This window comes from Medicago truncatula, chromosome 7 (assembly GCF_003473485.1).
Source record: "Medicago truncatula cultivar Jemalong A17 chromosome 7, MtrunA17r5.0-ANR, whole genome shotgun sequence".
Lineage (NCBI taxonomy): Eukaryota > Viridiplantae > Streptophyta > Magnoliopsida > Fabales > Fabaceae > Medicago > Medicago truncatula.
Genome location: NC_053048.1, coordinates 51,775,898 through 51,800,658, shown reverse-complemented (window position 1 = coordinate 51,800,658; position 24,761 = coordinate 51,775,898). Strand labels below are relative to the sequence as shown.

The window sequence follows — 24,761 nt, the reverse complement described above, 5'->3', positions numbered from 1 at the left end:
ACGATTAAACGAAAGTGGGCGTTACAACTCTCCCCCACTTAAAGGACTTTCGTCCTCGAAAATTTACCTCAAGCAAACAACTCTGGATAAGACTCCAGCATCTTACTCTCAAGCTCCCACGTCAAGCTTTCACCAGTCGCTCCCGACCAAACGACTCTGACGAGAGGTATCTCCTTGCCTCTCAACGTCTTCACTTTACGATCATCAATCCTTACCGGTAAAGTCTCTACCGTAAGGTTGTCTCTAACTTGCACATCGTCGCTTTGGATTACATGAGATGGATCCGGAACATACTTTCGAAGTTGCGACACATGGAAAACGTTGTGCAAATTCGCAAGATGCGGCGGTAAACCCACTCGGTAAGCCACCGTTCCAACTCTTTCCAATATCTGATACGGACCAATGAACTTCGGGGTCAATTTCTTTGACTTCAAAGCACGTCCTACACCAGTCATAGGAGTGACTCTCAAAAACACGTGGTCTCCTTCTTGGAATTCAAGATCTTTTCTACGCTTATCATGATAACTCTTTTGTCGACTCTGCGACGCCTTCATTTTCTCTTGGATCATCTGAACTTTCTCAGTAGTTTGCTGAACAATCTCTGGTCCTAAGACCACTCTTTCTCCTGATTCAAACCAACACAACGGAGTTCTGCATCTCCGACCATACAAAGCTTCGAACGGTGCCATTCCAATACTAGAATGATAACTATTATTATATGTGAACTCGATCAACGGAAGATGACTATCCCAAGTTCCTCCTTGCTCAAGAACACAAATTCTCAACAAATCCTCTAGCGACTGAATTGTCCTCTCCGACTGACCATCTGTCTGTGGATGATACGCCGAACTCAATCTCAACTTCGAACCCAAGGCCTCTTGCAAACTTTTCCAAAATCTAGAAGTAAATCTTGGATCTCTATCTGATACAATGCTCGAAGGAACACCATGCAACTTCACAATCTCTTTGATGTAAATCTCTGCCAACTGGGCAACAGGGAAACTAATATTAATAGGTAGGAAATGAGCTGACTTCGTCAACCTATCAACAATAACCCAAATTGCGTCGCTCCCTCTCGGAGTATTCGGCAAACTCGTCACAAAATCCATCGATATACTATCCCATTTCCATTCTGGCACATCTAAAGGTACCATCATCCCAGCGGGTTTCTGATGCTCGACTTTCGACTTCTGACAAACTAAACAGGAATACACAAACTGTGCTACATCTCGTTTCAAACCAGACCACCAGAAAATCTTCTTTAAATCATGATACATCTTCGTAGCTCCCGGATGAATACTCAAGCTACTTCTATGACTCTCTTCAAGAATCATCTTCTTAATCTCTTCATTGTCTGGGATACAAATTCTTCCTCGGAATCTCAACACACCTTGATCATCGATTTTAAAATCACTGTCTTCAGTCTGATCTCTAGCAACCAACAAGTCCACAAACTTTACATCAACTTTCTGTGCTTCCTTGATACTTTTCAGAAATTCACTATCAATCTTCAGCATACCCAGTTTCACACTTTGAGGTGACCATTCGCAAACCAAACTCATATCTCTAAACTGTTCAAGCAATTCGAACTCTTTGACCATCATGGCGGACATATGCAATGTCTTCCTACTCAAGGCATCTGCAACAACATTAGCTTTACCTGGATGATAATTCAAACCAAAGTCATAATCCTTCAACAATTCGAGCCATCTTCGCTGTCTCATATTCAATTCCTTCTGATCGAACAAATACTTCAAACTCTTGTGATCACTAAACACCTCAAATCTCGAACCATACAAGTAATGTCTCCATATCTTCAATACAAAGACTACGGCCGTCAACTCGAGATCATGCGTAGGATAATTCTTCTCATGAACTCTCAACTGTCTTGAAGCATAAGCTACCACTTTACCTTCTTGCATAAGTACACCTCCTAAACCCAACTTGGACGCATCACAATATACCACAAAAGGTTCATCTGACTTCGGCAAAATTAACACTGGAGCAGTTGTCAAACGCTTCTTCAATTCACCGAAACTTTTCTCACAATGGACGTCCCACACAAAAGTTTTACCTTTACAAGTCAACTGCGTTAGCGGAAGAGCTAACTTAGAAAACCCTTCAATAAACCTTCTATAGTAACCAGCTAAACCCAAGAAACTTCTAATCTCAGTAACGGACTTTGGAGTCTCCCACTGTGATACCGCTTCAACTTTAGACGGATCCACTGCAATACCATCTCCGGAAATAACATGGCCAAGGAAACTCACCTCTTTCAACCAGAATTCACACTTAGACAATTTAGCATAAAGCTTCTTCTCTTTCAACACTTGTAAGACAATCTTCAGATGCTCAGCATGTTCTTCTTCAGTCTTGGAGTAGATCAAAATATCGTCGATAAACATAACCACAAACCGATCCAAAAATGCATGGAAGATGCGATTCATATACTCCATAAACACTCCAGGTGCATTGGTCACACCGAAAGGCATAACTTTATATTCATAGTGACCATAACGCGTTCTGAAAGCCGTCTTCTGCATATCTTCGTCTTTTACTTTAATCTGGTGACAACCTGATCTCAAATCAATCTTGCTGAAAACTCGTGCACCCACTAGCTGATCCATCAAATCATCAATTCTCGGAAGTGGATACCTATTCTTGATAGTTACCTTGTTCAACTGTCGATAATCAATACACAACCGCATACTACCATCTTTCTTCTTTACTAGCAAAACCGGCGCTCCCCAAGGTGAAACACTTGGTCTAACAAACTTCTTCTCAAGCAAGTCTTCTAACTGTTTCTTCAACTCAGATAACTCAGAAGCAGACATACGATAAGGTGCCATCGAGACCGGCTTCGTTCCAGGAACAAGATCAATAGAAAACTCAACTTCTCTCTCTGGAGGCACATCAGGAATCTCATCTGGAAAAACTTCAGGAAATTCACACACCACCGGTAACCTGTCAATCACTGCTTGATTCTCAATAGATAAAGTAGCCATCAACGAAAACATCAAGATACCGTCGCGTTCCAGTTGCTTCAGCTGCTTAGTAGATAAAAACTCTGCACCACTTTCCTCTTCGACGGAAGAGAAATGTACTGACTTGCTAAAACAATTAATAAGAACGTGGTTGTACTCTAACCAGTTCATACCCAAAATCACATCCATACCACTCAAAGGTAGACAAACTAAATCCATTTCAAAATCACGACCAAACATAGACAAAGGACATTTCAAACATACGAGAGAAGTAGTCACCGAACCCTTAGCTGGAGTTTCGACAACCATCTCTCCATTCATATCAGACAAATCAAGACCCAAAGCAGAAACACAATCGAAAGCAATAAAACAATGCGTAGCACCAGTATCAATAATAGCAACTAAAGGAGTATTATTAATATAGCAAGTACCTCTGATCAAACGATCCTCATTCTCTGTCTGAGTCCCAGTCAAAGCAAAGACCCTACCAGTAGTCGGCGCCCTCTTAGGCTAAGTACACTGTGAACTAATGTGACCCTCTCCGTTGCAATTAAAGCAAACAATGTCTGTACGGTTGCAATCAGCCACCACATGACCCTTCTTACCACACCGGACACACTTCTTGATTTCCTCAGGACAGGCGTTGCTCTTGTGGCCTTTCTCGCCACAATTGAAGCACACAATCTCTGCAGCATCCTTCTTCTTAGGCCGCCTAACATCGACCATCTTCTGTTTTCCTTTATCAGTAGGGGCACTGTACGGCTTAGGACGACTCTGCTGTCCCTTGCCCTTCCTTTCATTCACTACCTTGTAGTGAGCCTTGGTATCCTCCTCATAGATCCTGCAGCTATTAACCAAGTCCTGAAAAACTCTCAGCTGTTGGTATCCAATCGCCCTCTTAATGTCGGGCCTCAAACCGTTCTCGAACTTGATGCATCTCGAGAACTCAGCATTCTCTGCAGTATAGTGCGGATAGAACTTAGACAGCTCCACGAACTTGGCAGCATACTCTGTCACGGACATATTTCCTTGCTTCAGCTCAAGGAATTCGATCTCTTTCTTCCCGCGAACATCTTCCGGAAAGTATCTTCTCAGGAACTCTCTCCTGAACACAGCCCAAGTCACGACAGCTCCTTCCTGCTCGAGGGTAGGCAGAATAGCAACCCACCAGTCATCAGCTTCATCGGCCAGCTGATGAGTACCAAACCGCACCTTCTGATCTTCAGTGCACTGCATAACTCGGAAAATCCTCTCAATCTCCTTAAGCCACGTCTGGGCTCCATCAGGGTCATAACGTCCTTTGAAAGTCGGAGGGTTCTTCTTCATGAACGTCTCCAACATCCTAGCTTCAGCATTTGCACCAGCATTCACGTTAGGTTGTTGTCCCACAGCTTGGGCAACAGCCTGTAGAGCAGCAGCTAACGCAGCATCGTTTCTTCCAGCCATTTCGGATATTCTACAAAAGTAGCAACAACAACATAAGATAGTAATATAAATATTACTAAGACTCGACACGACTCTCTAATTGACCGGACAGATCGACCTGCTCTGATACCAATTGTAACACCCCGTTTTCCCAATATACAAATTTCTTAAACAATTATCAGAGTAAAAACCATAAACGGGATATCACATAGAAACGTAATCCAAAACAGTTAAATAATGATTTAACCTTCACAAATTATCTTTAACATAGCAGCGGAAAATCATAATCATAATTCGTAAAACGATTTTGGCACGCAGGCCCAATAAGTATCTCAAAAGAGTTTATCAAAACATAAGCAGTTCACGTAAAAGAATGAAGCATGTTATAGCATATAACCCCATCCCGTTACGTATCAGAGCGACCTAGACGACACAGTGAAGGCAAGGCCAACTCACGAAGCAACTGCACACTAAGCACGATCACCTGCAAGTTACCCATACGAAGGGCAACATTTTCAAGCAGAAGGGGTGAGATTTCGTAATAAAATAACATTAATCAATGTAATTGCGAATCATAATTAACATCATAAACATTCCATTATTAACTTTGCATAAATGCTAAACAGTTATCACGTAATCATATATCCAATTCATTATGAACAACGAAACATAATCAAATAACACTTATCACATAATCACATATTCATTCATTATCAACAAGGCATCTTAATCATGACAATGTGACAATGCTCCTAGACTCCTTATATGCATGTGGTACCAATCGTCATCATAAGTATTAATATACTTTAATCGTGCGGAGGACAAAGCTCCTATAAATCGTGCGGAGGACAAAGCTCCTAATTTTCGTGGTGAGGACTAAGCTCAATGATATGCTATGCATGGACTCTTAACAACAAAACACGTAATCAACGTAATCAACATGCATCCAATAATTTGGAGCTAAACTTTATCATATACTTATGCACTTAGTTAAACAACGGAAGCAGCATAAACAAGTCACATATCAAGATGATATTATTATATCAATAGCACGTAAATTGCATTATTATCAAACCTTCATATCTTGCATGAATATACGATACATTAATTCATATTCAATTAATATCAATATAACCTAGACAACTCTACAGGCTGCATTAAACGTCATCACTAGGTCTCATTACCAGCTAGGGGTTCACTCTTGATCAACAGGTGCGACACAGATCGCACAGACACTCAGGAAACTACAATCTGGTTGTACTCGCGAGGCGAGAGTTCTTACTCGCCATGGCGAGCACCACTCAACTCCCAAACTAAGCTTGTTCTGGGTTCCCTCTGGTCCTACATTCATTCCTAATCAATACTAGGTATGTTCAGGTACTCAAAGGCATACAAGATTCAACTAAAAAGGTCGAAACACGAAATATGACATGCACTCTGCCTAAGCTCGCGAGGCGAGGAAGGTTGCTCGCCATGGCGAGTTGAACCAAACAACTCACGAGGCGAAGGAAAGGGGCTCGCGTGGCGAGCGATGAAGTTCATCACTCGCGAGGCGAGGATCATCACTCGCCGTGGCGAGCGATGAACAGAAGCACGGGCAGACTAGGGTTTTTCTCAAAAATCCAACACACAACATGGTTCAAAGCCTAATTTTGATTCCAGAATTCATCCTAAACATATTCTAAGGTTAAAGGACGGTTTCTACATCAATCTAAACAAGTTTTACCGTTTGATCATCAATTTTTAGGGTTTTAACCTAATTCCAAAACTTTTCTAAATCAATCCTAACTTTGTCAATTAATCATCAGAATTACAACAATCAATGCTATTGAATTACTAGTCTCACCCTTACCTGGTTATGAAGAAATCGCATCTCTCTCTATGCTCTTCTCCCTTCTAAGCTTTTTCTCCCTTTTCCAAAGGTTTTCACGTACAATGAGTTTCTAAAATATTAGGTCTTCTCCTATTTATACCTCTTTCTAATAACTTATCTTATCTCACTTTCTCCCCCAAAACTATCTAAAATATCAAAACAGCCCTCAACTAAATATTTTTCAAATCTTTATTTTATTTAACAATAAAATAAATTCTCTAATCTTATCAATTCCTCCAAAACTCATAACCTAACACGTCATCAATCAAATCACCAAAATCACCACAATTTATCAAAACATATCAAAATCATACATATATTATATAAATATAATATAATCACCTAAACTCGATTAAATAACGATTAAACGAAAGTGGGCGTTACATTTTGAGATCGGAGAAAACCCATACCCATACCCAAACTTAGTCAAAACGGGGAAAACTCGTCAAATTGGGTTTGATTCGGGCGGGTAACCACATGTATGAATTTTGTTGCCATGCCTAGTGCCAAAAGAATTACTTATGGCACAAAGTAGCAGTTACACAACCAACAAACAAACCATTAAGTGATGCCTAAGCATTGAAACGGACTTGAACACCACCTATCTGTGTCAAACTTAAAGGAAGCCTTTTTGGATTTCATTGAGACTAAAGACAAATATTTCACTTTATCTAGCAACCTAGGCATAAGAGTTACAACATTATTGAAAAACCTATTATTGCACTCGACATAAAACCCACACGCACAATAGCCAAATAAGCTGAAGGAATGACCGCTTTGCTTTGCCACCACATGCTAGATGCACGAATTGAAGAAAATGATCGGCTATAACATTAATTACATGTTGGATCATAATATTATTAAATGATTTTTTAACTATTTAACAAATGGTTTTTTGAGTCGACATAATATTATTAAAATTGTTTTAACAAATGTTGGATAATAAACTTTTTAATAATAAAATTTAATCATATGTTAGAGTAAAACTTTTTTTAAAGGAGTGTAAAAATTCTTGGAAAAATGTAATGTGGACTGTAAATGTAAAATTGTTATTATTGGGTTAAAACTTATGTTGCGTGAATTAAAATAAAAAGTGGAAATCCTACATTAGATTGATCACACGCATTAGTATTGTTTATACAATAGGAGTGTACCTCTAAGGGGTATATAATCATGTGAAAGAAGTAAGTACCGGCGAAAAAATATATATTCATTTCTATTTTTATTTTTGAGAGGAAAAAATATATATTCATATATTTTATCATTTAGAAATGTTAAATTAAATAATTAATTTAATCAATATTAAAAAGTGTTTTCTTGGTCTCTAAATTTTGCTAAAATATTTTGGAACGCAGTTTGAAATATTTTAGTGCACAGTCTAAATTATTTTACCATGCAATCTAATATATTTCGTTACTTGATCTGAAATATATTTTGGTATGTAATATAATATTTTGGTGCACAATCTAAAATATTTTAGCATGCAATCTAGGATAGTTCGTTACTTGATCTGAAATATATTTTGGCATGTAATATAATATATTTTGTACTCGATATGATATATTTTAGTACTCAATTTGAGATATATCTGTACTAAATCTAATATGTGAATACTTGTTCCCAAAGTTTCTAACGTATTAGTATGAATTTTCTCTGTAAACAGAGAGTTCGATTAGTTCATTCCACACGTCGAAAAATATTTTGAAACTTCAAATCTTTTTATTCTCTGTACACCATTATTAAAATGGTATTCTTTTCAAAAAAGACGAAACCACTAGTATGTTCAAAATTAAAAATCTTTTTTTTTATTTGTGCGGTTTTAATATTTAACATGTCGACTTTTTTACGATGATAGATGCACATAACATTTTCCCCATATTTTCAACGAGTTTTATTAAGAGTACAAATTATTCATGAAACAACTACATCTTATTATCATGAAATGAATCGTAAAACTGAAAAGAAAGCAATTAAAATTTTTACCAAGTGAGTTGTTTAAATTGTTAATTCGATCGGTACTGTATCTCATTGATGAGTGAACTTTTATTAATTGTTTGTTGTGTGCTAAATGAAATGCCCTTTTTTGATGTTATGTTTTTATTGATACTGTTACTGAATAAATCCATTTAACTGCTTTTGGAGTTACTACACATATTTTGATAGTTTTTTTTTTTTTTAATGTTAATGTAATAAAATATTTTTTTTTTGAAGCATGTTAATGTAATAAATTTAGGCATTTAATTGTTTTTCACTCTCTATTTGGCATATGGAGACTCACTGTTCCAATATTGAGCAAAGCATCTGATGAAGCAATATCTATCAATATTATAGTAAATTTTTTGCAAGTGTAAACTGATACGAGAATCTTGTTAAAAAGTAATATCTTGTTTTGTTTGGGTATCAAATTTATGAAGAAATAAGCTATTTTAGCTTAACTATTTATATTTATCTTAAAGTCTCTAACTATGTTGAACTGACAATTGATGTTTACTTTGTTTTTGGGATTTTTTTTCCTTTGTTTGACATTTCCTCCCTATGCTCGTATTGCGATTCATCGTAAGCGGTTGAAATTTTAGGTTCATAATCTTCTCTTCTTAAATGAAACTTTTTACCGGTTGTTGAAAACATGTTTGGCATTAATAGACTATTAGTTGTATCAGCAAGAAATACATGAAATGTGAGACTTGTATGGATCATTCATTTCTCCATCCGTCTATATTTTTCCTTTTGAGTTTTTGTTTAACTATTGGATTGCATGGTTTAATGATATGTAACTTGCTTGTAGATTGTATATCATTTTATATTAGAAAACACGTTGAATGAATATTTTATATGGAGCTACTCATCTTGATAACCAAAAACATGTGTCTTTTACTAACATATTCAACACTATGTACATGCCTTGTTGAAGTAGTTAGTGATACCAGTTAATATAAATTTGAGATAACTACATGGGAGAATATATTTTTGTCATACATAATGTGTTAGACTACTTAGAAACATGTTTTAAAATACAATATAAGACTTAATTTATACAAGACTCGTCGTTCATGCGATGGAAAGAGACATCAATGGTTAGAAATTATTAAGTTGTTAGTTGGCATAAGATCCATGATCACTGATATGTGTCTCCATTTAGTAATATAAGGCCTAATCATTATAGTTCAATTCCCTCTCTTTTTTTGGTTATCTATATGCTATTTTACATTCTAATTTTAGTTGTGTAGATATTATATATCTTGTTTAATAGTTTTAAATGGGAGAGTATAACAAATCGAACACACGTTTCTACTTTTATATCTCAACATAGGTTGCCTTTCACGAGTTTGTGGAGGCAATTCATGCATTTCAAGTTACATTTCCTGATTCAGAGACACAATTAGTTGAACTTGCTCAAGATTCAGTAAATAAGTTAGTATTTGAGAGAAATAAATTTTATGTGCATTTCAATCATATCACGTTACTGTTTCATTATACTTAAAAATAAATTTTTGACCGCTTTAGGAGCTTTCTAGTTATCGAGGAGTGTGTAAAGACACAAATTTATGCACAAGATCTACTTAGTGTTCTTCGTAAGTAGTATATCAAGCACCTTACTATTTTTTTTAGTGAATAATCGATTTCCTCTTGAAATTATAAGTTTCATCAATTACCCCTTTGAAATTAACAAAACTTCAATTATCTCTCTGAAATTTCACAACGTTAGTCAATTTACCCCCTCCGTCAAATTTTTCTGTTAGTGAACATGACGTTTTGCAAATACCCTCCTGAAGTTTTGCACTTATGTGCAAAATTCCCCTCAAACTTAAAAATTTATATATATTTTTTTTAAAAACAAACAATTAATAGTTAAATATTATAACTAACTATTAATTTTGGAATTTGGGAAAACTACATGCATATATGCATCAAAATAGGCTCCAAAATGGGGAAAAATATTTATTTTTTAAAGTGACAATAATGGGATGATTTGTGGATTAATATTGGGGGTTGTGTAGTTTAAATGGTTTGAGCAAATTGTTAAAGGAGTTGGAGGAGTTAAAAGACTAAGATGGTGAAGGAGAAAATATAAATTTAAATCTGATTATTAATTTGTTTATAAACCTCTAAAAATAATAATTTGTCTATTAGAAATAACCATTATTGTCACTTTAAAAATACACATTTTTCCCTATTTTGATGTATATATGTATGTAGTTTTTCCAAACTCCAAAATTAATAGTTAGTTTTAATATTTAACTATTAATTGTTTGTTTTTAAGAAAAAAATAATATAAATTTTTAAGTTTGGGGGGCATTTTGCACATAAGTGCAAAACTTCAGGGGGAATATTTGCAAAACGTCATGTTCACTAACAGAAAAATTTGACGGAGAGGGTAAATTGACTAACGTGTAAAATTTCAGGGGTAATTGAAGTTTTGTTAATTTCAGAGGGGTAATTGATGAAACTTACAATTTCAGGGGGGAAATTGACTATTTACTCATTTTTTTTTAGTTTAGTTTGATTACTTTTTTGAGACAAGTTTAGTTTGATTACTAAAAGTAATTAAACCATTTTGTCCTGCTTAATGCAGAAAATATCAGTGTTCTTCGTTATTACCCTTTTTTCATTGTAGTGCAATTTTAATGAAAAATCGCATTTAAAAAGTAAATTTGATTTTTTAGAACTAAATATTTTCGGACTACTAAAGTTTTTGTCAAGTTGCATGTCAACCATGCATTTTCTTTACAAATTAGTTGCTCTTTTTTTTTTTAAAGGGTGGGGGCTTTTGAGTTGCTTTGAATTGTGTTCGAGGATTAATCAACTTGATTTTGATTATAATTTTTTTTCAAATGTTACAACAATATATACTCGATTTGAAAAATTTACCCAAATTCCCCAAAACTCTCTTTTAATACAATTTTTTAATCTTGCAAATTAAGGAGATCATTTACAAGAATTAGTTAGGCCACAATTATTTAATTAGAGCGGAATTCAACAAATTTGTTTCTTAATAAGGACTTCTTTATTAAAACAAGTAGTCGAAAATGAAGCTACAATGGACTTCTTACTCGACGAGGTTGTAAAGTAATCTCACCCTTGATTCTTACCTTTCTAAATCAGTGTTTTACTGCATTTTTTTTTATAAAAATAATAATAATAATTTGTTACAACTAGTGGTTCACTTATCTTTACCTTCTTCATGATCTCGTATCTCCATTTTATCCATCTTTGATTCATCCCAAGCATGCTTAAACAAAAAAATAAAGTAAAATATTTTGGTGCTTGCTAAACATGCTTGTAGATATGAAATCATTAAATGAAGATAAAAAAATATAAGTGAACCGCTAGTTATAGTATCTTATGCTTGTAGATATGAAATCATTAAATGAAGATGAATTTTTTTTAAGACTAAAAGTCGGAAAAAAGAAAATAAAAAGACTAAAACAAAAAATTGATATATTTATAGAGACAAAAAAATATATTCAACTTTTTTTTTAATTTAGTAAATAAAATATAACATGATTATCAATATATACATGGTTAATTAAGTAAATAGACAAAAGATATGGGAAACGCCTTCTTCAAGGTTTTCCTGACTTATATATGCATGTCAATTCCTCGAAATAAACACAATTAAATCAACCACCCACAAATATAAAGAAAAAATATATATATATAAAAAATTTGCAATCCAATGTTAAATAAAGAGATCACGAGAAAAAAAATAACGATCGTTTTAGATTTTTACATAGATATAAAACTTATTTGCTATTTCCAACTACATTAATTATTTCTTTACATGCATGCCCCTATTTATTATAGATTTTTTTTCAATCAGCAATAAATAACATGTTGAAAACATAAATCAACCCTCTCTCTTAAAAGATAAAATTGTAAAAACAATAGTAATTACAAACATATTTAATACAAATATCCACTATTTTAATTCTCGTTATTTTTTTAAAAGAGCCATATAATTAAGGACGGAGGTAGTATTAAAAATTGCAATTTTACCTAATTAACCATATTTATTAATAAATGCATGATCAAAACTAATTGTTCAAACAAATATTTCTTGAATGATAGCATGAAAATGAACCAAATCACTTTATCAAGGTGAGATTTCGTTGCATTTCATAAAATTGTAAGCTACTTCAAGAATCCCTCAGACCTAGCCCGTGAGAAGTGTGCATCAGGGACCGAGCTAAGTGTATCTTTGTTTGTTAAAAAAACAATTCAACTACATGCAGCATTGCGAAGGCAAGTGCCCCCACTGTGTGTTTCAACATGTCCCTCTTTATACTGTACAGGGTTAATTAAGAAAATAGTAACTATAAATACATAGATTTTTGTTTTCGAACCCTGAAAAAAAAAATCGTATTTTTTTAGTTCTTATAACATTTTCCTTTAATATCTTTCAGATATGTTTAAATTAATGGAATAGAATAAATTTATGTTTCGCTGTTTGGATAAAGTGGAATATATTATATTTTATTTCACCGATAACCCTCACTTATGTCCCCCACCAATTTTTGAGAAATTTAACACAATCCCTTTTATTTGATTTTTTAACTACCATAAACACCGTTATATGTTTAATTCTTTCGTATTCGGCATCACACAAATGACACTAATAATTTTGCAATGGTATTTTTTGCTTTCAACAATTGTTGAGAAAATTTCTTTGCATCACCTATGCTTTCAAGAATTATTGATAGAAAATTTTACAAGGACTAAAAAGAATGGTGAAAATTTTATACGGATTAAAATGAAAATTCTAAATATTTGTAAGGACTATTTACTTAATTAATCATGTATATATTGATATTCATGTTATATTCTCTGTTTTTTTTTTTTGGGTTAAATACAGCAACAACAACCACAACCACCAACCAACCAATCAAGTCTTATTCCATTAAGCGGGGTCGGCTACATAAATTAAATTAGGCCATATTATTCTATGCTAAACCATATTCAGATCCAACTCATTAACCTCTAAATCTCTCAATAATTTCTCTTATAGATTTTTTTTATCTTTCTTTACCTCTTTTGACCCGACTCTCCTCTATTTGATCCATTTTTCGTACTACAACGTCTATATGTCTTCTCTCTACATGCTCATATCATCTGAGCATATTTTATATAGTATTTTACATTATATGTGCTATCCAAACTCTCTTTATCAGTGTTCTAACCATATCTCGTCTAGTCTTGCCACTCGTATAACGCAGCATCCTCATCTAAACTACGCTTACTTGATTCTCATGTACTGCCGAACACTTCGTACCATTCAACATCGTCTGTCTGATATAATTTTTGTTTCAACTTAAACAGTATTTTCTTATCACATCACCCTCTATTCCTCTGTCTTTTTATGTCATGGACCGAAAATATCTAAATTGTTTTTTGGGGTCAAATATATTAAAACTCTTCAATTTAGTGTGTAGTATAATATGGAATAAATTGATGACTTCTATATATTTTTAAGACGACTTACTATATCTATATAATTTAGTCCTTCAAAAAAAAATTATTTATATAATTTAGGGATTGACGGTTTATTGTCATGCTATTTTATATATTTTTAAGACAACTTTATATATTTTTTTATCAATTATCGATTATGTTTTGAAAAATAAACGGCTGATATAAATTCTTACATTCTTTTTTTTTTTAAACTGAAATTCTTACATTCTATCTATCTTAAACAAACAAATCATAAACATAAACACACCATAAATCTCACATACGAAATACCAATATATCACAAACACAAACAACTGTAATGTCACATGTTTATATTTGGGTGAAGTCGTGAAAAGATGTGTAATTTAACCGTATCAACATTGTCAGTTGAACTAAATTTTACACACTATCCTAAATTTTCATTGTAATTTTTTTTGGTATATTTTACTTATTAGCAATGTCACTATAATCAAATGGTTTTTCCTAGCGGAATACAATACAACCGCACTCCATACAACATACTAGATCATAGCTTATTTTATCCTTTTCCCGCCAAAAAGCACCCTCTTCTCTTATAGGTTTGGCGCCCAATTCTCACATTTACACACTACTCATCACTACCACCGTTCCCATTCTCTCTCACCAATTTCAACCATGAACACCAAAGGCTTCGATTTCAACAACGACAGAGGTAAACACCAGCCTTCATCCTTTCAATTATTTTTTCGTTTTTTGTTAAAATTAAACTAAACCCTCTTATTCTCTTTCAGCTATAGCCAGAGAATTTCTTAAAGATTTCGCCGACGTTAATGGCCAAGCCAAATACCTCCTCATCCTGGTTAGTTACTTTTTTATTCCGATTCAAACCTTAACCCTAATTTTTTTTTTTATAACTTTTTTTCTTCATTTTCGTTTCAGCAAGATGTTGCAAATCACAAAACCAGATCTGTCGAAATTGACCTCGAAGACTTGATTAACGTAAGATTTATTGATTTTTTGCTATATTGTAATTACACGTTTCTTAGTTTTAGTCACAGTTGATGATTTTATTTTTAATCACTTTGTTTGTTTTTTTTTAGTACAAAGATCTAGATGAGGAATTTCTGAGCCGTGTTACTGAGAATACTCGAAGGTATATTGGGATTTTCGCTGATGCAATCGACGAACTAATGCCGGAGCCGACCGAGACATTTGTTGATGATGACCATGACATTTTGATGACTCAGAGATCTGATGAAGGAACTGAAGGTGCTGATGGTTCTGATCCGCACCAGAAGATGCCTCCTGAAATCAGACGCTTCTTGTAAGATTCCATTTTCTGCTTAGCTCTCAATTGCTAGGGTTTTGTAATAATCTATGATTTTGCCCTGATTTCTTTCATAATAGCAACTTGTAGTGTTGTATGATTTTAGGATTTAGGGTTTATGATTTTGCTTTAATTTCTTTCATAACAGCAATTCGTAGTGTTGTATGTTTTTAGGACCCTGCTTAGATAAACAGTTTATTTGCTTGCAGCTTATAGCATAAGTGTTTATCATGATAAGCACTTATGCATAAACTATTTCTATTGCAAAAGATAAATTAAAAATAAACTGTTTTCGGACAAGCTATAAGTTGTTTTCATAAGCAACCCTGGAGAACTTATGTAAGTGGGCCAAAATCAGCGTATGAAGAACTATGTCATATGCTGTTTTAACAAGTTCTCCCAAATAATCTCACAAAACTTATGGTAGTAGATAAGCTGTGGTAAACCAATCCAAACAAACCCTAGGTGTTTTTATTTTATTTTTATTTAGGTTGTATACGACGGTCCTAATGTTACATCGTGGGATATTTTGCAGTGAAGTTTATATCAAAGCATCTTCGAAAGGACGGCCATTTACAATTAGGGAGGTGAAGGCTTCAAACATTGGTCAGCTAGTGAGGATAGCTGGTATCGTTACACGTTGCTCAGATGTCAAACCATTGATGCAGGTGGCTGTGTACACCTGTGAGGATTGTGGCTTTGAAATCTATCAGGTAATTCATATAAGTACTGCATTACTTTATCCAGATGCACAATAAGGTTTAAAATAGAAATGGAGGGTTCTTTTCTGCTATTTTTATTTGGTTGCCAGGATGTCAATCAACAATGTTAACCATTACTATAATTTATTTATAACTATTTATCAAACCTTGTTAGATTTGTTTTGGACTATTTTTTTCCTCTTTTGTAGGCTGAATTGTTTTGGAGTTCACGTCCCCTAAGATTTTTAACTATGTTGTTTTCTTCCCTCCCTATACAGGAAGTAACAGCTAGAGTATTCATGCCTTTGTTTGAGTGTCCATCAAAGCGCTGTGTTATGAACAAGAGTAAGGGTAATGTCATCCTTCAACTGAGAGCGTCGAAGTTTTTGAGATTTCAAGAGGTTTGTACTCTACCCTGGACTCTGCTTCATTGGTCAATTTCCGATGCATGCTTTATTACTCTATTTTCTGCACAACTGCTTATTAACTATGGAGTAATGAATATTTATATGGTTAAATTGCAGGCAAAAATTCAAGAGTTAGCTGAACATGTTCCAAAGGGTCACATTCCACGAACAATGACTGTTCATCTTAGGGGAGAACTCACGAGAAAGGTTGACTATTCCCTGCCAATTGCATTAAACTAACAATAACTATATCAATTGTTATTAAGTACTTGAAATTATGTAATTTATAGCTGTGCTCCTTTATTATTGACATGTCTTCACAAACATATGAATAAAGTTATCTCATGAAATACAAGGGATGATTGTTAATTACAATGATTTTGTGTACCTATTGAAGTTTAACTGGCTAATTTCCTGCTACTGTTTATTAACTTGCTTATTGTGAATTTATCAGGTATCTCCAGGTGACGTCGTCGAACTCTCTGGGATTTTTCTTCCTATACCTTATGTCGGTTTTAGAGCAATGCGTGCTGGCCTAGTTGCTGACACATACTTAGAGGCCATGTCTGTGACTCATTTTAAGAAGAAATATGAAGAGTAAGTAACTTTTGCAGATATTTTATTTGAAAATGACTGTCCCCTTTATTTTTTCACCCCACTTCAAGTACAGTAGTGTCTCTTGGACTTTTTATTTGATTTTCTCCTTGGATTTGTTTGTGTCCACTGGGATATTGTCATCATGAAATGTTTGCACACGATGAAATTCATACCTACTAGACACTAATTGATCTTATTAAATTAGTTTGGGGGAACATAGCAACTTTCTAATCTATTAGTTCTGTCATAGATATGAACTTATAGGAGATGAGGAAGAGCAGATCAAACGTTTAGCAGAAGATGGTGATATCTATGATAAGTTAGCACGTTCATTAGCTCCTGAAATTTTTGGACATGAAGATATCAAAAAAGCACTACTGCTGCTTCTTGTTGGTGCTCCCCATCGGACATTGAAAGATGGGATGAAGGTAAGAAATTACATATTAATTAAGGCACACATACTTCATGGAGCTTAAACTTTACATAAAAATAGTGATTTTGAATTATTAGGGATAGAGAGGGATAGAGACATGATATCAATTATATAATTATAACGATAATTTGTATGAAATTTTGTTTTATCTTCTCCCTCAAACTTTCTGTTAAGTCTGTACTGCGTTTGGTTTGATTTATGTTGCTTGTGTATTATACTCAATTAAAGAATCAAATATTATATTTTCTTTTAATTGCAGATTAGAGGAGATCTACATATATGTTTGATGGGTGATCCTGGTGTTGCCAAGAGTCAGCTTCTAAAACACATAATTAATGTAGCACCCAGGGGTGTGTACACCACTGGCAAAGGAAGTAGTGGAGTTGGTCTAACTGCTGCTGTTCAGAAAGATCCGGTGACAAATGAGATGGTTTTAGAGGGTGGAGCATTGGTAATGCATTTATTTTTTTCAGCGTAGCAATTCATTCCATCCATTTTGCGCTTATGTTATACTTTAAGTTGAAAAATCAAGAAAAACTAGGCAAAACATATGATATTCTGTCGGCATGTGCAAAATGAAATTGGGAAACAAGTCATGCATCAGATTGCTACTTTAGCTTCTAAATCAATTCAATCTATGTCCTTTTAACTAGTAGTTTCTTGTTATAATAGAGATTTTGACAGAACATTCTGAATTTCAGGTGCTATCAGATATGGGTATATGCGCCATTGATGAGTTTGACAAGATGGATGAATCAGATCGTACATCTATACACGAAGTTATGGAACAACAGACTGTTAGCATTGCCAAGGCTGGGATCACTACATCGCTGAATGCTAGGACTGCTGTCCTTGCTGCAGCTAATCCAGCATGGTATTAATTATTTTCACCTTATTGATGGGATACAAGATCTCATTGCCATGCATTCTGTGCTTCCAAATCTAATTTCAATCATTTTAACTGTGAAGGGGAAGATATGATCTTAGAAGAACTCCTGCTGAAAATATTAATCTTCCACCTGCCCTGCTATCAAGGTTTGACCTTCTGTGGTTAATCCTTGATCGAGCTGATATGGATAATGATCTTGAAATGGCAAGGCATGTTGTCTATGTCCACCAAAATAAAGAGTCTCCCGCACTAGGATTCACTCCTCTTGAACCATCGCTTCTCCGGTAAGAAAATAATATGTATTATATTAACTGCTTTTCATTTTCCACGACATGATCGGAGTTTACTGTAAATGTGTTGCTGATTAGATTGCATGCTTATTCTGACTGCTCATATAGTTTCACATAGGGTCTGTGTCAAATGTTCTGTCACTTGCTAGAAAGAAGTTGCTAGAAACTAAACCGTGTTGCTTTCCTGTAGTGCATACATATCAACTGCTAGAAGATTGTCTCCAACTGTCCCAAGGGAACTGGAAGAGTATATTGCTAGTGCTTACTCCAGCATTCGTCAAGAAGAAGCAAAGTCCACCACTCCACATTCCTATACAACTATCAGAACATTGCTCAGTATTCTCCGCATATCTGCTGTAAGTGTTTATTTTTCTTCTCCTTTATTTACCTGTTACAATGAGGGGAAGGAGGGTAGTTATTATGTATATCAGGTTATGTTGACTTTTCTTTTTGGGGCTAATGATTTATCTGCTTACTTCTTCAGTCTATTATTACATCATTCAAAGTGCACTGTTTAAATTAAAACCAAGTAGGCCCTGGTTAATATGGTTTGACTTTAAATAACTGTTGTTAATAGTTATGTGGCTCTGTTTTAAGTCCACAATACAAAGCTGTAAGCATCTTAGAATTCTATATTAAGTTGTCTAAGTAAACAGATTTCCATTTGTAATTTCTAAACAGGCCCTAGCAAGACTCCGTTTTTCTGAAACTGTTGCTCAGAGTGATGTGGATGAGGCATTGAGGTTAATGCAGATGTCGAAATTCTCTCTGTACTCTGATGACCGTCAAAGATCTGGTCTGGATGCTATATCTGATATTTATTCCATACTTCGTGATGAAGCTGCTAGAAGTAGCCGAATGGATGTCAACTATCGTGATGCATTGAATTGGATATCTCGGAAGGTGAGTTCATATTTCGTTCTACTGCTGAAGTTAAATCGTGTCCCCTGGTACTGTAGCAAAAGATTTCCACGTCAAAATTTAAGGACTGATCTCATGTTTGACTGCTAAATACCGGAGATTCAACAGTAAAAACAATCAAGAATTTAAAGCCATAAGCTCATTAGTATTGACCAATTATGACTAGACTAGATTAAATTTAAAGCTGTTTGTGAATTTTTTTAGGCACTCTTTTGTTGAGTGATCACAACTCTTAATTTTACACTGATGGTTTCTTATCTGGAATTAATTAGTGTCAATGCAATACCTACCTATCAACTTGAGTAATGTATCAGTATTTGGTATTTTTTTTAGTCTTCAATTGTCTGAGAAATTTATGTCAATGTTTTTACAACCTAACTGATCAAATTAAAATCTTACTTTTTTGAAGTTTTACAACCTAACTGATCAAATTATTTTAACAAGATTCTTGTTTCATTTTTGCTCAAATAAATTCTCACCACATTAATGCTTTTGGAGAAGTTGTTTTGACTACATTATGTGTTTTTTATTGATTTCTTTTTCTGTCACATTGACACTTTCTTTGAATGTATTTCTATATGGTGTTGGATTTGTGATGTTCAAATAACACTGCTCTTTTGCTTTTGGAACAGGGGTACAGTGAAGCCCAGTTGAAAGAGTGTTTAGAGGAGTATGCAGCTTTGAATGTATGGCAGATACATCCTCAAACCTTCGATATAAAATTTATTGATGCTTGATGAACTCTCAACAAAATTAGAAAAGCTTTATATCAATCTGGTTTCCAGAAACTGGGATTGGTCCCAAGAGTGTTGGATTCTGGTCAGACTGTAGGGGAATCATATCAGTAATTTCTTTTTCTTGTTTTGATGGTACTTTTACCAAGGTCATGTGGATTCTTTGTATCAACTAGAAATTAGAAATGCTTATTTAATTATTTATGTGGATTCATTGCATGTTTTATTTCTTTAAGCTACCAGACAGAACTAAAATTTGAAGCCCATTGAGTTGCTTGACTGATTCTTAACGGTAAATTACAAACTAAAACAGGAACAAGTTCTTTTGACAGAATAGAAAGGCCACAAGTTGTGAGCGCATTATCTTGAACCATTGTACCATCACCATTTAATTGAAAATAGTGGTACCAAGACCCATACTGGCAATATCATCAATGATGATATGCACTGCATGTTAAGTGTACTCCATGTTGGTAGAGGAAAAAAAACTTTCACACAATACATATTGCCATGCTTTCACAAATTTTGGACGTACAGGCAGTAAGAAGCCAGATGAAACACGTGCATATCAGGTATTGTCGTATCCATTAGGCATGAGTAGGAGATCAATAATCAACTCTCATACCTCTTTTTAGATCATGAAGGTGTGCTCGTAGAAGTTGTCGCTGACTGATAAATTGCAAGTCTCCTTGTTGACAATAAGCTATTGTCCGCCGTGCTGTAGCTGCATTTGAGCTGGGAGCCCAAATTAGTTTTGAAGTTCTCAACATTCAACGTATATATGGTCCTCCAACCAAAAAAGTAATGAAAATAAAATTAACTTTTATTTTGTTCGAGCAATAGGAGGGTTGTTATCATATTCAAAAAACGAGAGAAGGACTTAGGTGTAGGTGTGTCCACATGCTCTTCAACGGTTGAAACCATAGGTGCATATGGAGACATGTCCTTTGGTTGCACAAGCATTGCAGGCACCATCATCAAGAGGTTATTGTACATCACTTGTCCATATTCAAATTCCATTGGGTCATTGGCGTCCTATTGCTCAAACACCTATAGCACATGGACATGCTGTATATGCACATTAAAAAACCATAAAATATAGTTAAAAATATCTCATACTTGTAGTTGCTCCTAGATTTAAACTCTAAATTTATGATTTCAAACATCAACAAAAATGGTTTTAGAAATGTCTTTAGACTTCAGAAATATCAACTTTAGATGCAAACTTAAGGATACTAAACTTTGGAAGTATGACCCTGGAAATGCTAAAATACAGGAAAAAACATGAAAATGCAAAACATACCTAAACTTGGTTTGGTGACTTTTGTAAAGGGTAATGATGACTCTAAGGAAATTTCAGTGTCTTTGAAACTCTGTGTGTTTAGGGAAAGTGGGGTGCTAGGTTTATCTTTCGTTTTTCGACTTGAGGATTACGTTTCAGTTTTTTGATCAAGTTACTTCTGGTTATAGGGTAAAGTAAATTTGAAAATATTTTGGTTTTTAATAAAAAAACAATGTGTGTATGAGAATAGTGGTAGATGCCAAAATTAAGGTCCTTGTTATCTTGTGACCATCATTAACATCTGCATGATAGTTTGTTTTAAAATTTAAATGTTGATCATATATTTCTAGGAGTATATATTTGGAGGTCATAAAATCACCTCTGAATACGTATTTTAAAAAATTTGCATTTTGATCAACATTCTAATTTGAAAAGAAAAAAAAAAACTTTTTGGGACAATAATTTTGCAATCCATCAAATCTCTAAAAACAAATACATAATCAATGATTCTTGCAAGCAACTTTTGGAGGATGCTTGGTATAGAACAGTTATAAATTAAGCACTTTCTAAGGTGTAGAACGAAGTCTGGGATGAAAATGAAAGAATGTGTTGGGGAGGAAGAAGAATGCTTCACAAAAAGGAGATGAAACACATCCAAAGTAGGTAGTGATTTTGTTCATTCTTCGTATTTATTTTATAACTAAGAATGTAAAAAAAACAATAATGTGATATAATGGTCAACACTCATAAGGTTTAAAAATCCGCCAAAATCTTCAAAACCAACTTGAGATATATTTTTTTGTAACCTTATTAATGGCATGTAAATAATTTATTCATTTGGATGATTTTATCATTAGGTCATATGCTACATTATATAAAACATGTAAAATGTTCTCGTAAACTTAACTCAGTTGGTATGGACAATGCATAAAATATGAAAGGCTGATAAAGGTATGAATTGGAATGTTGCTAGCTGTTGCTTTTATATCTAACACCTACTCATATTCTTTCTTGAGTTCTCGATGTGGGACAAAAAACATACGCAAGAACTTGGTTGGGACTCACTGGTAAAATCCATTGTACATTTGTACTCATGACCCTTTATATTTTCAAACAATATAGTTCCAAAGCTACAAACATTGCCCTGTATATATATGCTGAAGTTGTTTAGGCTTCAGAACTTGTATCATTGTAGCAACCGCACTTTCCCTGTGTTGTGTGTGAACTAGCCTTATAAATCCATGTTATTCCATTTTTGTTTAATGAGTCAAGTGGCTCCTGAGTACTGTGTATTGCTTGGTAGAAATTAATGTGGTTCTTCTGCCAGGTTTTTATAGTTGTGATGGATCAATACATTCCAGCATCCTACTAATCCAATGCGAGGCTTGATCGGTGTTAATGGCCTTATTTCCAATTAAATGAATTTAATTACTATTTAGCATGTAGTTGTGCAGTGGAATTGTGGTTGTATCTGTTGATTACCTGTAGGTGATAGACTAAAGTCGGAAAAATCATTTTTTCTTCTTAACAGCTTGGTATGTGGTGCTATAGCCTGTAAGTGAAACCTGTACTGTACAATGAATCTAAAGAGCTAGCAAGGTCCATTTTTTGGCTTCACTGTCTTGGACTTATACATTGACATCTAATCTAATCTAATATAATGGTTAATCTATCTATCTATATAGTAACGTCTAGTGAAGATACAGTGGTTTAGAATTGTGGTCTACAATCGCATTTGCCACAACAATATAACAATTTTAGAGGTCTTACATCGCGATTGTTAGTTAACTCTAAGATTCTTTTCTAAGAAACTCATCAAATTGTTATACATTCATCTTATTGCACGTTAGTGGAAGAGGTCAAGAATATGATAGATATATGCTATGTTGTGAACAAGCTCAACACTTTCAATCGTAAAAAAACCAAGTCATAATTAACTCAAATTTAGCAAATCAACTGAAGCAGGCTGATTGCATAGACCAAAAGTACATGTTTAACATTAAGATGTGATTAAAAACAAACAAAACAACTCATTAATTTCTAGTTCTTGAGACGACAAAACCTTGGTCCTTAAGACAGATATTTTCTACTGCACCTAAGCTGAATTAATTAATCATTACTAATAATTGTTTTATCTATAATTATCTAGATCTATGTATTAGAAGCCACACGATCATAGAGATTTTGATGAATCTCATAAGTAAAGTAAGTCTGAGAGCTTGATAGGGAAGAAAATTGCTTAAAACATTTCACATTGATAGACGATATGTACTTTGTACATAATCTTCTTTAATGAACTTTATACTAACTAACTTCTAAGTATTTTTCAATTACTAACTAACTTCTAAACCCGCGTTGGTTGATCCGATAGTGGCTTGAAAACTTGAAGTGTATTTCTCCCAAGGACTTGGGTTCAGTTATATTTGATGTCAATTTTGGTAGGCTGGTTTTGTTTCTTGAAAAAACTCATATTTTCTAATGAACGAACAATTAATTTTAGTCCACAAACTATTAAAATCAACTAAAAAAAACCTTAAAATATAGAAAAACACATTAATTTAGTCGTTAAACTATCATGAAAAATAACCTATTTATTAACTAAAGGACTAAATATGCTGTTGGTGCTTTCAGCTACTGCAGTTTGGCTGTTTTGCGCCTGTATTTGCAGCAGGTTTTTGCGGTTTGCGGTTTGCGGCTGTGCAAGTTTCTCCCCGTTTCTGGTGTGTTTCGGATAGCTTGATGCCTGTCAGTGGGGAGCTGTTATTGCTGTTCTCTGCAGGTTTGGGGGGGTCTGGTTTTTCTGTGCTTTCTTTGCTTGCTGATAGGGTGTGCTTGTGCCGCTTTAGGCTTTAGTTTTTGGGCAGAGGTTCCTCATATATACGGATTTTGGTGTTTCAACTTTGCTATGTGTTCCGCATATATACGACACCTTTGTATTTTTCTCTTTGTGATTCAAGCTTATGTGATTCTTTCACTTGCTTGCTTAATAAATTTTGTTGTTCCAAACTAAAGGACTAAATAGTTAGATGAGAGATTAATTTAAAGATATTTTAATTAATTTTATCAGTTTAACGACTAATTAACGAGACGGTGATAGTCTAAAGATGTAACTAGCTCTTAATAGTTCCCAAAAACTTATGGTAAGATGGTTCGTACCATAAATATGAAGTACATTAATTAACAAACTCCGAACAACGTATGTTGTGAGAATACCATCCATCTACCTCTCTTACAAAATTCTTTATGTTATTAGTTTTCAAAACTAGAATGTCTTTATTTCCCCGCATCGTTATCCTTAAGAAAGCCATCAACTATACCGACTTTCTTGCAAATTTGAGTCATTGTAGTTCTTTATGATGTATACTTGAATCTTAACCTTCATCATGGGGAATATTATATCCATTTTTTTTTAAGGATATATCAGTTTTGTTTAATTTTTTCATTTAAATTTAACCAAAAAAGATTGAGTA

At 34.2% G+C, this 24,761-nt stretch overlaps 1 protein-coding gene across 1 annotated transcript; it reads left to right on the top strand.

The window, feature by feature from the left end:
- The first annotated feature begins 14,279 nt into the window (after positions 1-14,279).
- On the top strand, positions 14,280-20,235 carry LOC11430699 (DNA replication licensing factor MCM7). The gene is made up of 15 exons (XM_003625918.4): positions 14,280-14,422; positions 14,502-14,569; positions 14,650-14,709; positions 14,811-15,034; positions 15,573-15,750; positions 16,017-16,139; positions 16,263-16,352; positions 16,600-16,742; positions 16,993-17,170; positions 17,435-17,626; positions 17,877-18,049; positions 18,145-18,348; positions 18,545-18,710; positions 19,036-19,257; positions 19,908-20,235. The coding sequence occupies exons 1-15, from the start codon at positions 14,386-14,388 to the stop codon at positions 20,010-20,012; spliced, it is 2,163 nt and encodes a 720-aa protein (XP_003625966.1). The 5' UTR covers positions 14,280-14,385; the 3' UTR covers positions 20,013-20,235.
- Positions 20,236-24,761: the final 4,526 nt, after the last annotated feature.

Coding starts and splice junctions, on each gene's coding strand:
- LOC11430699 (XM_003625918.4), top strand. CDS start 14,386: ATGAACACCAAAGGCTTCGATTTCAACAACGACAGAG. Junction 18,349..18,544: donor CTTGAACCATCGCTTCTCCG/GTAAGAAAATAA, acceptor GCTTTCCTGTAG/TGCATACATATCAACTGCTA. Junction 19,258..19,907: donor TGAATTGGATATCTCGGAAG/GTGAGTTCATAT, acceptor CTTTTGGAACAG/GGGTACAGTGAAGCCCAGTT.